The 13,585-nt window shown below is 42.5% G+C and overlaps 1 protein-coding gene across 1 annotated transcript; it reads left to right on the forward strand.

Moving 5' to 3' along the window:
* The first annotated feature begins 630 nt into the window (after window positions 1-630).
* Window positions 631-8,662, forward strand: LOC124694690 (homeobox-leucine zipper protein HOX10). Its single transcript, XM_047227647.1, has 18 exons — window positions 631-857; window positions 1,121-1,280; window positions 1,687-1,769; window positions 1,871-1,961; window positions 2,055-2,150; window positions 2,839-2,952; window positions 3,047-3,130; window positions 3,264-3,419; window positions 3,513-3,587; window positions 3,813-3,919; window positions 4,009-4,192; window positions 4,544-4,732; window positions 5,085-5,165; window positions 6,122-6,253; window positions 6,668-6,990; window positions 7,062-7,167; window positions 7,507-7,656; window positions 7,975-8,662. The coding sequence occupies exons 1-18, from the start codon at window positions 631-633 to the stop codon at window positions 8,119-8,121; spliced, it is 2,505 nt and encodes an 834-aa protein (XP_047083603.1). The 3' UTR covers window positions 8,122-8,662.
* The last annotated feature ends 4,923 nt before the right edge of the window (window positions 8,663-13,585 follow it).

A 13,585-nucleotide genomic window follows, 5' to 3' on the forward strand; every position in this document is an offset into this window, starting at 1 on the left:
ACCCAGAGCCAGAGCTGAGAGAGAGAGTACCCACTGGAGTGGAGTGGAGCTTTCGGCGGCGGCTGCTGCTCCGGTGACCAGGTCGGATCCGATGCCGGTCTGCGGCGGCGGGAGGCGGCTGTGAGTGAGCGAGGAGGTGTCCCCGCGCGGCGCCGCTCTGCCGCGCCGGCTAGGAGAGAAGGTGAGAAAAACTCGCAACCGCCCAGCTCTTTCTGTCTGTCTCGGGATCTAGCTCGCCGTCGCTTGATTAGCCTCGCATTTCTTGTTTCGTGCGCTGCGTTGTTCATCGCTGCGGGGATGTGGTAATTTCGGCTACCTACTTATTTTGGGCGTACAACCAAATTTTACTCGCAATGTCGCCTGCCCCACTCTAGCTCTAGCAGGTGCCGGCGATTCTGCAATAAACAGCGCATTGTTTGTACGTTTTCTACCACCCACATCGTTCTAGGACCTGAGCGTTAGTACCAGTTTTGTTTGCGTGTACACTTCAATTCAGCTGCCTGCATTTTGCATTCTTGGCTGGCAGCAGTACATTTCAGTTCAGCTCCCATTTTACTTTTGCTCCAGGGATCTACTCAAACCCAAAATTGAAGCCTGCTTGTGGATTTTGCGCTGGCGAGGTAACAATTAATGGCTGCGGCGACGGCGATGCGGGGTGGCAGCAGCGACAGAGGCGGCGCGGGGCCGGACTCGGGCAAGTACGTGCGGTACACGCCAGAGCAGATCGAGGCGCTCGAGCGGGTCTACGCTGACTGCCCCAAGCCCACGTCCTCGCGCCGGCAGCAGCTGCTGCGCGAGTGCCCCACGCTCGCCAACATCGAGGCCAGGCAGATCAAGGTCTGGTTCCAGAACAGAAGGTAAACATACCACATCTTCTACCTACATTTTGCTAAATCTGTAATGTTGCTATTGTAGTAAATAAATATCCCCTGAGTGATGCCCTTCCGGTTAAAAAATAAATTGTGTGGTAGTTTTCTTGTAGAACTGTTACATTGCTGGTGCGAAACTCTCCACGGTTATTCTTGTATGGGCTGAAGTTATCATGTGAATTGCTTTACATGTATCTGAGCCTCGGTTCTGGTACCGTACTCATGCGGACTGCTGCGCCTGGTTCTTGCAGGTGCCGAGATAAGCTGCGGAAGGAGTCTTCTCGGCTTGAGTCTGTCAACAGAAAAGTGGCTGCTATGAACAAGCTTCTTATGGAGGAGAACGAACGCCTACAGAAACAGGTCTCCCAGCTGGTTCACGAGAATGCACAAGTGCGGCAGCAGCTCAAGAATGTAAGCTTTTGTTATGGTGGTGTAGGCGTTCCACTTCCACCCCCTTCCTACAAACATGGCCTTGCTCAATTCTTGTTTATTCGCATTTCTTTTGCGTAATATAATACACACTGTCGCATGCACATTTCCGTTTGCGTTATATACTAGTAATTCTTTATAGTTGAATGGGAGACTGTGAGTATGGTAGTGCACTAGTAGTGCATTAGTTTCAAAATACCAGTATGTTAAGGACATCGATCCCTTATGCTACTGTTCTAATGTAGATCTACCACCTAGAGTTTCTAGTTTACAGGATGCTCAAAATATCCATGATTTGTTCCTTGGGATGTTAGATGGTTAACCAGATTGCTCTATGTGTAATTGTGTACCCCTGCTTTTCCTGATAACATCTCTTGATTGAATACAGAGTTCGATGGCAAATGATACAAGCTGTGAGTCAAATGTAACTACCCCTCAAAACCCTCCAAGGGATGCAAGTAACCCTTCTGGGTAAGAAAATCGCTCCTGGTAGCTAGGGAAGAATTCATGCTACTGACCTTGCCTTTCCTCCATCTTCCTTTCCTGAAACTAGATTTATTTTCGTGTTCCAGGCTCCTTTCAATTGCAGAGGAGACCCTGACAGAATTCCTCTCGAAGGCTACTGGAACAGCTATTGATTGGGTCCAGATGCCTGGGATGAAGGTTACATGACAACTCTGTTCTTTTTTTCTTTTGCGATTAACACCAATACAAATTTGACAATTTGCTAATTACGTTCTGTTGTCATGACTTTAGCCTGGTCCGGATTCGGTTGGTATCGTGGCCATTTCACATGGTTGCCGTGGTGTTGCTGCCCGCGCCTGTGGTTTGGTGAATCTAGAACCAACAAGAGTAAGTGCTTTATATGCTTCTTGGTGCTCAGTTTTGAAAATTTATGTTGCATCTGTTAACATATACGTGGATTGCCCGCCTTCTTTCCATCAGTTCAGACATTTGGATCTACTGGTTGGGCATGAAACTTAACAACTTCTAGAGTTTTTTTTTTCAATATTAATCTGGAGCAAGTATTCTGCAACTGATTTAGACTTGGGTTTCTGTGTGGATACAGTGACTTGTTGAGGACGTAAGAAACTCAAATGCCATGGAAGACATTGCTGCCAATATGTTAGTTATTTGGGATGCAGTGAAGTTTGATCAGAAGGCAATTCTATACTTTAGGCCTTAAATGAATAGTATCCTCTTCTGTAGGCTCCTTAGTTTTCTCTGACGACTTAGGCTGTGCTGTAGGAAACCCTCCTCACATAAGTATGTTGGAATAAATTGTGCTAGGGATGCAACTGAATTTTTTTTTTTAATACGTGCAACAGAATACTTGGGACTTAAATTTGAAGTCTCCTTTCCCATAGGAACCTGGAAAGTTTCCGACCACTTAGGATGTACAAAAGAGATGAACGCTCTCACCTCACATACATATATTTTGCCTACTAATTAATTACAAAAAAATTGAACTGTCAATACAACTTAATATTTGCGAAAGGGTATCAATAAATTGCCTTCCTGATAGAATTTTGTTACGTAGGTTGTAGAGATCTTGAAAGATCGACCGTCTTGGTTCCGTGATTGTCGAAGCCTGGAAGTTTTCACGGTGTTACCAGGTGCAAATGGAGGAACGATTGAACTTGTTTACACACAGGTCAGCATTAAACCATTTTTTTAATGTTTCTTCAGCCTATGCAGTGATGCACATGATTCCTGCTGTGAACACTATGTTTCATTTTTTTTTGCAGCTGTATGCTCCAACAACTTTAGTCCCTGCACGTGATTTTTGGACTCTAAGGTATACAACCATAGTGGAAGATGGCAGCCTTGTGGTACGTATGACCACGAGCACTAAGTTTTACTTATTTAACTCTATTAAATATGACCTAGGATATCACTCCTTTCTATCCGCTAAGGAATTACGAGCCATGATATCACCTCTCGCTAATATCTTCCATCACTAAGGTCTGCGAGAGATCCTTGAGTGGTTCTGGGGGTGGTCCAAGTGCAGCTTCTGCACAGCAGTTTGTTAGAGCTGAAATGCTTCCAAGTGGATATTTAGTTCGCCCCTGTGAAGGTGGAGGTTCCATTGTGCATATAGTGGACCATCTGGAATTTGAGGTATGACCCCTGCTTTCTATCCATATTGTTCGTAGATGTAGGACTTTTTCTGTCAGGCATCCATTAAATATTTGATTTGATTTCATCTTTCAGGCATGGAATGTTCCTGAAGTGCTCCGGCCTCTCTATGAGTCTTCTAGGGTAGTTGCTCAGAAAATTACTGCTGCGGTGAGTGCTTATAGAGTGTTGATTCACTACATCTCTGTGTGTGAAGTTGCATTGGTACTGATTACAAACTCACCATTCTACGGGAAACCACTTAATCATGAACTGAAGTTTTATGCTTGATATGTTGTGAAAATGATTAAGATTTTTAGTCTATGGAGATCCTGGGAGTTCGTTCTATGCACTGTACTTAATACTAAAATTTACTAACTGCACCTACATATCAAGGCACTCCGCCACGTCAGACAAATTGCTCAAGAAACGAGTGGTGAGGTGGTCTATCCCTTGGGCAGGCAACCTGCAGTACTAAGAACCTTTAGTCAAAGGCTGAGCAGGTGAATTTGGATCAACTTTTACTCTTCCTACGATTAATGTATGCATCTTGTTGACATGTTTCTGACACAATTATTTACGTTTTTCTTAGAGGCTTTAATGATGCCATCAGCGGTTTCAATGACGATGGTTGGTCTATAATGGGTGGAGATGGCATTGAAGATGTAGTTGTTGCTTGCAACTCAACTAAGAAAATTAGGAACATCAGCAATGGTGGCAATGCTTTTGCAGCCCCTGGAGGTACTATATGTGCTAAGGCATCGATGCTACTGCAGGTAAACGGCGACCTTAGTTCATTAGTATGTAACAATGATCCGTCTTTATTATTTTGTATGAAAATGAAACTTCAATAGTGGTTCAGCACTTCAACATGCATGCACATGCACATAATACATTGCTCAGATATAGAGTTGATAATGAGTTTTAAGATATTATAATTCGACCACAAATTTGTGGGTTCTGATTTAATTGTTTCCTTAACCATTGCTATTTGAGAAGTCATATTATAGACACTTGTTTGAGTGCTTTAAAACTAGTTTGCCCATTTTCTGTTTTTTAGTAACTGTTAAATCAATGGAGATAAATCCTTATTTAAATCTTTCTTCCTTTATTTTGGTATATTGTAGAGTGTCCCAGCAGCGATACTCATTCGATTTCTGAGGGAGCATAGATCTGAATGGGCTGATTACAGTATGGATGCGTATTTGGCTTCAGCACTGAAAACAAGCACATGTTCATTCCCTGGGCTGCGTCCGATGAGATTTTCTGGGAACCAGATCATCATGCCACTTGCTCACACAGTAGAGAATGAGGAGGTATATTTGTTGTTGTTTATGTCGAAAGCTTGTGCTGTTGCATTTGTTAGTAATCCGGTATCTCAATATCAGTGTATTACTATTATTGAATCGAATTACTGACCTAGACTCGTAGTAAACTACTATTTTGAGGGTAAACATAAATTAGTTCTTGTATTCTCACTGCTGTTGTTACATTACCATAGTGTAGAACGATACAACATAACTAATTAGTTTATCGCTAGATTGCCATTGTCATATTAAATGTACAACATAACTAGTTAGTTTATCGCTATATTACCATTGTCATATTAAATGTACCACATGGCTTATTATTTGTTATCTTTAATTTGAAAAAGCAAATAATGTGCAGATTCTTGAAGTTGTTCGCCTTGAAGGTCAACCTCTCACTCATGATGAAGTTCTTTTTTCAAGAGATATTGACATGCTTCAGGTGAGAATCTTAACGACATTGCACGTTATGCTGGCAGTAAAGTAACTCTTTGGAGAACATGTCTACAGTTCACTAGCATCACACTATCACTAGCATCTTACTTAAAAGATGAAATTATATTTTCTGGTTCCTCACTCCGACCTGATGAGAGTGGCGCTGAATTTTTTTTCACGCGGAGCTTTGCTAGACTGAAATAAGCTCAAAGAGTTTTTACTACCCGCAATAACAGCACATGATTCAGACGCTAGTGTCAGCAAGTGGCGGGCCCCAGCATGCCTTTTCTCTCTCTCAGCAAGTCTTCCTTTGTTGCATGCTCTCTCTCCGTTTCTCATTGGCTTTCCTTGCCTCACACGTCCGCATCCAGCGAAAAAATCTCCTCCAAATAAATGACGACCAGGGGCAAAACAGGAAGGTTTGCACTTTTCTGTCACCTGCGCCACCAAAAAGGGGACTTCCTAGTTAAATTATACGCCACTTCCATTGGGACAAAGGGAGTAGTTCGCAGCTTGTTTCACTATGCATGTTTGCAAGAAAATCAGCCTATAAAGTAACAGCTAACATGGCTCAATGTTTGTCTGGTTATACAAAGTAGCTTTTTTTCGAGAAAACACAAAGGAATCTTTGCGTTTTATTTCATTGAAAAGGTAGAAGTTGTTACACGCCTTCTAAGAGGTTTACACATTTTGTTACAGGCTAGCTAGGGAGAACGTCCCAAGCCAGTCGAAGAGGTTTACCACATACTGTATATTTTGCTAAGTAGAGTAAAAGGTGAAAAGCTTTCTACAAGAATGTAAATGTTCTGGTTTAATGTGATTTTGTGAGGAAAGTTGGTTTAATGTGATTTTGAAGTCTGCTATTTCTACAATACCTTACTTCACTTGGAAGGGTTGCCATTCGTTAAAATGTTTATACTATACTGAGTTCGTGGTGTACCATTTGTCTTTTTGGCATTTCAGCTTTGCACAGGAATACATGAGAAATCTGTGGGATCCTCCTTCCAGCTTGTTTTTGCACCAATTGCTGATTTTCCAGATGATGCTCCATTGATTTCATCCGGCTTTCGTGTTATACCACTTGATACGAAAACAGTTAAGCATTTCCACCCACATTACTCCTTCTTTCTAACCATGTGCTTTATTTGCTATCTGTTTGTGTTGGTGCAGTAAACTGTAATGTATTATTGATGTATATTAGTTTCATAGGCGACCTTCATTTTGTTATGTAACTTAACTCTGGTCAAGTGTAAAATTGTTCATGTGATACTTTTCCTTTCTCTTAGATGATAATCTGTTCAGCACAAATCCTTTCAATATAAAGAAAAGAATCTTGTTTTTACTTCCTGTTACGTAACAGTTCATTGGTTTTCGTCAATGATTGCTTCTATTCCAGTACACGTGGTTTAGGTTCTGCATACTTTGGTGTCAATCCTTGATGCAGAGTCTGCAAGCAATAAAGTTCTTCCATTATCTATATGAAGTTTTTAACCATCATATCTTATGCAGGACATTGTATCCTCTGGTAGGACATTAGATTTGGCATCTAGTCTTGAAGTGGGCTCCATCGCAACCCAAGCCTCAGATGCATCTCCAGATAATTGTAGTGTGCGATCTGTGCTGACAATCGCCTTTCAATTCCCTTATGAGCTGCATTTACAAGACAGTGTTGCAGCTATGGCCCGTCAGTATGTCCGTAGCATTGTTTCTGCTGTTCAAAGAGTGTCAATTGCTATCTCTCCATCTCAATCTGGTCTAAATGCTGGGCAGAGGATACTCTCTGGCTTACCTGAAGCAGAAACACTTGCTCGATGGATTTGCCAGAGCTATCAGTAAGCGTACTTGTGATTCACTTTGATTCATTTCCATGGTATTTGCAAGCTGATGTAATTGCTATCCACAGTTTCCATATAGGGGTAGAGTTACTTACCCAATCAGATGGAGCTGGGGAACAATTGTTGAAGATGCTATGGCACTACCAAGATGCTATCTTGTGCTGTTCTTTTAAGGTATATAAAGAATCTGACAAACAAATTCCAACTTGAAGCCTACTCTCACTTTGTGTTCATCATTTGATCTAGACCTGATTTAGGAGATCTGTTACTATTAGAAATTGATCACTCAAAAAAATATTAACCTATGTGCTATAAAAACTTCATTACCTGGTCCTTAGGTCTTCTGATGCATACTTGATTTTAATGATAACTGATACTTTATTGCATGTTTGTAGATGAGCATGTACCTTGCTTCTTTTTGAAATGATTTTATTTGAGTTCTTGCAGTTGTACTTCTTAACCTCACAGTACATTTTCTCACATTGATGCTGTAATTGGCCTTTCTTCTATCAGGAAATACCCGTGTTTACGTTTGCCAACAAGGCAGGACTGGACATGTTAGAAACTTCGCTTGTTGCCTTACAAGACCTCACATTGGACAAGATCTTTGATGAGTCTGGAAGAAAAGCTCTATTCTCGGAGATCTCAAAATTGATGGAAGTGGTACAACTAGTTTCTCATCCTTTTTGCACAACCTTTTTTTTTTTGCATCAACTGCCACCCTAAATCACTAAATCTTGCACTGGCTAAAATATTGTCCACCAAATTCTCTGTAGCAAAGACCGTACTGTTGGCTGTTGAATATTCCCCAGAACTTCCATAAACTTGCAGAACACATACCGTATGTTCGCATGTTCACTGTCGTCTGAACATTTCATACCAAGAAATACAATGCCTTCCACCTGCATTCCAGATTATCCTTCAGTTTCAGCTCTCTATATTCTAGGTTGCTAACCATTGTGCTATTTGGGGTTTGTTCAGGGCCATGTCTACCTGCCGTCAGGCGTGTGCATGTCGGGGATGGGCAGGCATGTCTCCTTCGACCAAGCTGTGGCATGGAAGGTGCTGGGCGAGGACAGCACCGTCCACTGCCTGGCTTTCTGCTTCGTGAACTGGTCCTTCGTGTGATGTGAAGTGATGTGATCTGTCCGTCCACCCACGGAACGGCCTCCGGCCGACCTGTGACGAGCAGATCGCAGTTTTTGGCTGCTGCTTTCTTCCAGATAGAAATGAGGAAGAACATTGACTCAGGCCGTGCCCTAAGCGTGTTATGTGTTTTGTAATAGCTCCAGATGATGTGGGCAGGGATCGGTCCAGTGTTATGAGAACCATAACACTGGACCGATCCCTGCCTAGTGTTCTGAGAACATCGACTCAGGCCGTGCCCTAATGTGAGAGTACTTACAATTGATTTCAGTATGTAGCACCTGGGGGGAATTCCCAGGCAGGCAGAGGCCGTAGCGTTCCTACGACATTTTAACCCTGTGGTTTTGGTTCCAATATGTAGCTCTGGAACAGCACTGTGCTGTGTCCGGCCTAGGGGTAGTGAGACCTGGGCCGTTGGTTTCCTTTTGGGAAAAAAATTCAAGACCTATAGCGTTGCCCAACAAACGAAAAAGAAAGTAGTCCTTGCACGTGGAGGATGTGGCGGTGCATATTGTGGCTGCTTCCCCACAATCGCAGGATCACCGGTGTGCCGTTGGCTGTCGTTGCAGGAATGTCCTTATGCATTTGTAATTTTGTATGCAAATCATCAGATCACTAGGTATGAATGTTTTATTGATAAAAGGCATATATTGAGAAACCCTAATATCTTCTGTTGCCAAGACATAAACCCTTCTGTTTTCTGGGTATGATGTGGGCATCTAGAGCTGTTAAAGTTGGTTATAAATGGAAAATTGGGAATGGTAGGACTGCTAGATTTTGGAAGGATACTTGGTTTGGAAATGCACCTTTGTCCACTCAGTACTGGGATATCTACTTTGTGGTTAACCAGCAGATGAAAATTGTTGCTAACCTATGGGATGGACAACAGTTAAAATGTGACTTTAGGAGAATCATCACTCCACAGATGATGGAAATGTGGCTTGAGATAGTTGAAATTGCTCAGACTATTATTTTTTCTGTGGAAGAGGATCAGCTTATCTGGAAATATGAGTCAAAAGGGGTTTATTCCTCTAAATCTCTTTATGCTGTCATCAACTTTAGAGGGGTCCAACCAGTTTCCTGCCCTCTGTCTGGGAACTAAAAATCCCACCCAGAGTGGAGATCTTCCTCTGGTTGTTATCCCAAAACAAAATCATGACTAGGGATAATCTTAGACATAGGGGTATTCAAAAGCCCTTGTTTTGTGAGCTTTGTAGTGAATTAGAATCAGTTAAGCACATGTTTTTTGACTGCCTAGTTTCTAGATTGCTTTGGGATGTGGTGCAAGAGATTTTTGATATCGAAATTGTTGATTATTTATCCCTTGCATCAAAATGGCTTTGCAATGAAAAAATTGAGCAGTTCAATGTTGTTTCATTTGCTGTCATGTGGTGCATTTGGAACAACAGGAACCATTTGATGTTTAACAGGAAAACTTGGATGTCTATGAAACAGGTATGGGGCTTGCTCCTATCTTACCTAAGGATCTGGTAGATTCCATTCAAAAGCCTGGAATGGGATCTGGTGAGAAGACTGAGGATGATGCCGTCGTTGATGCCGGACTGAAGTGTACATCCTTTGACTGGATCTTGACCTGGAAGTCATCCACGGCTTCTACCCATCAAGGACGCGCCACTGAAGCGTACCTGCTAAAGCACCCACAGGAATCCGGCGACATCCATGTGGTGATCTGATGGCATGGCTTTGGCGTGAAAGGGGTGCAGTGAGTTAGGGCTTTTATCATTGTTGCTGCTGTTTCTGCTTCTTGGAAGCTAGGAATGGCTGGACTGTAATAGTTTTAGAGTGGTCTGGTTCTGTGTCTGTTCTTTCTCCTAGAGTTTAAGGTGCTTAAGACCCTCAGGTTAGCTGATGGGCTGGATCTTTACTTTTCCTTGCTGTTAAAACGCTTATGTGTTTCATTTTTAGTAAATGAAAATGGAGCTGGAGAGCGCTCCCTATTGATCTAAAAAAAATATTGAGAAAAAGTCTAGACATCAAACATGTACACAGCTGACAAAAAGAAAAATCTTGCCAGGAAAACATGAACAAATCACCACGATTGGCAACACCTGAACTGTGTGTGTAAGGGATCTCCAAAGCGACGTCTCCACCCCTGATTGTCCAGGTTTGGGTGCACCATGCATGCACAACTCTTAAGGTGGCCATACTGAAAACTTCGCCTCTACATCTATTGATGCATACATCCATTCAAATATTGTATAATTTTATTTTAGGGTAACAACTTAATATTATTGCTGGAATTTTTTTTCCTATAGATTCTCTTGCACTGCAAATGGATCATGTCAGATGGTACCTCCATCGTAATCAATCGATTCGCCACGTGGGTGTGTGTGACTGTATGTCTGCAGCCTGCGCCAGAAAAGGAAATTAAGCCCTGGTACGTCATAAGGAAATAATTCATGGCTGAATGCATGTTTCCAAATGAGGCTGCAGGTCTCAGCTTCAACGTCTGTCATTATACGTCATGAATCCCGACGGTGATATTGGTCCCAACAAATCGTGTGACGACGGCCGAACTGTCTATACATGTCCAACTTTTGTCAACTAGCTACCACACATGCAGCTTAGTTTACAGATAATGTTAATGGCAAACGACCTGCATTATCTTATTTAATGCCAGCAATTTATAGCCACTTAATCTCTTCCAGAGAACGGTCGTAGAGGTTAACATTGGACCGACTATTATGTTGAAACTATAAGGTAATAAGGGTGTGTTTGGTTTGGAATGAGACGAAATGTAAGGGTATCTCCACTGGCGTTCTAAATAGATGTCGACAGCTGCGGTGGCAGTACCTGTTGAAACATCGGCACATGTTTCTTCTATTTGAGGCGCATCACCCTTGGCATCAAGGTACCCAAATCTCAGGCCTGGTTTGATTAAACGCCTTGACGATTCCCTTCTGCAAGCTTGGTGCCCATTTAAAAAGCAATAGTTCTCTCTAGTGATAAGAAGTGCAACCAACTCATACATGAGCCTTATTACCGAGACATATTGGATATGCACCTCCATCTCTTTGTAAAAAAACCTTTAGATGGGTAACCTTAATTCCGAGAATCAACTTGTTCGGATCATACATGAGCATTATAAGCGCGCGCTAGGGCTAGAATTTAATGTTTATTTGTGAATCTGAGAATCAACTTGTTTGGTTGTTACGTAATTGAGAATTCCACAGATTTCATCATATGCATAACCTTAATTCCTCTTGATAGCCTATCATTTCTGTCGATTTGCAAAATAAAGTGAAATAATAGATGCAAAAGAGCTCTTAAGTAAAAATCGACCAACCAAAAAAGGTCACGCACGCACTAAACCATTTGCACCGCTTAACCCCGCAAATCAATAGACACAATATCAATGACACCATTGGTCGATCTTGGTAGGGACGCGAGGAAGGGCAGCCTGCATTTTCTACCTTTTTTTTAGAACGCGGTACAACGCAACACCTCTATGAACACACGCACACACACTCTACTCCTATGAGCATCATAAAGACTTAGTCGGATGATCGATTTATGTCGGTCAGAGAGGTCGTATCTGCCTAGTTAGGCAGAAGACCCACGGAGGTGTAATGCGTCGCCCTGCAAGTTTCTGAAGGCGTGGGTATTTTAGGCTCGCTGGCCGGATAAGATCAATCTTTCTACTTTAATGGCTGACAACTTCATTCTGTGGTGTGCGTCCAGGCCCGTCGCTGCTCTGCGAATTGAAGGACTGCGAGCAGAGCAGTGCGTCTCCATCAACACGTCAAAACAAGCCTCAAAGAACATGTGTTACAACCATATACACACCTGTATCGTCACGTGAACATCGGCCATACATTTCTATACGCTTCACGTATGTTTTCACACATCATATACAGGAAATTCCATCGATATATATATGTAGACTATAGCTGTACGACTAGACGCGCACATGGTGCACATATTAATTGGCCCTCCATGCATGATTGCGCAAGTTGCCATATGCCTTAAGTTACTTGCTTGTCTACACGTTGGTTGAGCACGACAGAAGCGTCTCTTGGAAAAGGCCAAATTACCCACCATACTTATTGTGACACTTATTTTCTCTGGCTGGGTATAGTACAACCCTAACGCAAAAAATAAAACAAGTTAGATCATTCCAACCATTCCATATAGATGGTGAGAGTCCGCGACATGTATGAGAGGGATATGAAAAGAAGTGAAAGCCATGGGCCATTGTTTATAGTGGAAAAACGACATAGCACATATTACAATGCACTATAGAAAAGAAAAGGTTGTTTTGCATGGAACAGAGAAAGTATTGTTATGCTAACGTGAATAGTCCATCCGTATTCAAATAAGTGGCACGTGGAAGTGGAGTAAAAATACATGGGGAAAATGCAAACCAACATCTCACTCATGTTTAATTCTTTCACCACCAATGAGCTAACTGGATGTAGAAAATGAGGAGAACATGTTTGAATATTATTGAGTTTAATTTTCGTGCGATGAGAGGGAAATAATTTTTGCTACTTTAAAATGCATTGGGTGTTAAAATATAGCCTAGCCCTAACCAATAGTGTTCGGACTTTTAAAAACTTGGCAAGTGCATCAATTTAATATGGTATTAGAGCTAGGAGGTCTCAAGTTCAAACAGAATAATATTGCCGATTCTAATAAAACCGAATGGGTTCAACGTGAAGCTGTTTTATAGGTAATCATAATAAGCAGTGTATCTATACCTAATTTTTTTCACTTTACTAGTGCAGAATCCATTCTTTTCCAACGGGTAATTAAACCCTATTCTGACAAGGTAGTCGTCCACCAGAACATGTTTGTCAGAAATGATGTTGTGTCAGTGACGGGCTCAAAAACACGTCAATGGTAATATAACTATAGTGCTGATAGGTTTTCGGAGGCACATATAGGTATAAGGGGCATGTATGGTAGTTTAGAACAAGCCATAACTGATAGTTTTGTTTATCGACTGGTCAGCAAAGTTGTCATCTGTTCACAGTCCTCGTGCTCCTTCGGCGATGTTGTTGCTGTTGACGTCAGAAACCCCCTGGCGGGCAGAGACGGGCAACACGGTAGAGCCGGGAACAACTGGGGCTGCGGCTGGCCCCAGTCCCTCTGAGCGACGGCCCGCAAAGCCTCCTGGTCGCACGCGCCGATGTTTATCACAAGGGCGTGCCACCTGACCTATACCTGGTCGGGAAGGTGTGGATGATGCCTCGCTTAGTTTCCTGCAGGGCACACACGTAAACGTTAAATACGAGCCTCGATCGGCTCTCAGGTTATCCCGTGAATCGGCTCAAAGAGCCGATCCACCCATGATTCAGACGGGGTGTCCGAATATATGGTGGTCCTGCTTGATCAAGATAAAGCTAATGAGATCTACGACGATTTAGGGTTTTCACCGCATAATCGGATCATCCTACTCCAGGTTGGGCCTCGCGCTCGCGCA

Source organism: Lolium rigidum, chromosome 3, assembly GCF_022539505.1.
Source record: "Lolium rigidum isolate FL_2022 chromosome 3, APGP_CSIRO_Lrig_0.1, whole genome shotgun sequence".
NCBI lineage: Eukaryota > Viridiplantae > Streptophyta > Magnoliopsida > Poales > Poaceae > Lolium > Lolium rigidum.

What these genes read in the sequence shown, in the direction of transcription:
- LOC124694690 (XM_047227647.1), top strand. Translation starts at nt 631, where the DNA reads ATGGCTGCGGCGACGGCGATGCGGGGTGGCAGCAGCGACAGAGGCGGC. An exon ending in TGCGGCAGCAGCTCAAGAAT is followed by an intron (nt 1,281 to 1,686) that starts GTAAGCTTTTGT and finishes GATTGAATACAG; the next exon opens with AGTTCGATGGCAAATGATAC. An exon ending in TGGATTTGCCAGAGCTATCA is followed by an intron (nt 6,991 to 7,061) that starts GTAAGCGTACTT and finishes TGCTATCCACAG; the next exon opens with TTTCCATATAGGGGTAGAGT.